Source organism: Neomonachus schauinslandi, chromosome 8 (genome assembly GCF_002201575.2).
Source record: "Neomonachus schauinslandi chromosome 8, ASM220157v2, whole genome shotgun sequence".
NCBI lineage: Eukaryota > Metazoa > Chordata > Mammalia > Carnivora > Phocidae > Neomonachus > Neomonachus schauinslandi.
Window position 1 is genome coordinate 17,574,818 of NC_058410.1, and position 602 is coordinate 17,575,419.

Genomic DNA, 602 nt, shown 5'->3' on the forward strand with positions numbered 1-602 from the left:
CGAGACAGAGGACCACGGTCACTGACCATGCCACGGGGGGGGGGGGGAAGGGGTAGCCCTTCCCCTCGCCGCTCCCCACACCTCCGGGCCAGAAAACACACACTCGTGCACACACGCCTGCACTCCGCCCCAGACGCGGAGGCAGAGGCGGGGAAGGTATGCGGTGCCCCGCCCGGGGTACCTGCCCCGCACGCCACCCAGGCAGCGCCTCCGCCTCGGAGCAGACGGACAGACGCGCGGGAGGAAGCCGGCACCCGGGCGTCCCACCTGGGGAGCCTCGGGGCGCCGGCGGGCGGTCGCAGCGCCACAAGTCCCCGGCGCGCCCCCCCCCCCCCCCCCCCCCCCCCCAGCACAAGTTCGCGCGGCTCGCGCCGCCCTCGCCCGGCCCCCTTCCTTACCCAAATACTGCCGCAGGTCGAGCAGGAAGCGAGGGGGTCCCCCGCTGAGCTGATAGAAGAGAGAGCCCAGGCAGAAGACCAGCAGGGTGGCCATGCAGAAGCCGTAGTCCCGGAGGGAGAAGCGCAGGAAAGGCAGCAGGGAGACCCGGCGCTTCCAGCTGCCCAGGCCCGGAGGGGAGCCCCCCAGAGGGGCCCCATGGGGCC

At 73.8% G+C, this 602-nt stretch overlaps 1 protein-coding gene across 1 annotated transcript in view; it reads right to left on the reverse strand.

The window, feature by feature from the left end:
* UST (uronyl 2-sulfotransferase) overlaps positions 1-602 on the reverse strand; it is a 304,057-nt gene that overhangs the window by 299,592 nt on the left and 3,863 nt on the right. The window contains exon 3 of the mRNA XM_021693251.1: positions 399-602. Coding sequence (XP_021548926.1) covers positions 399-602 — 204 coding nt within the window. The remainder of the gene's footprint in view (positions 1-398) is intronic.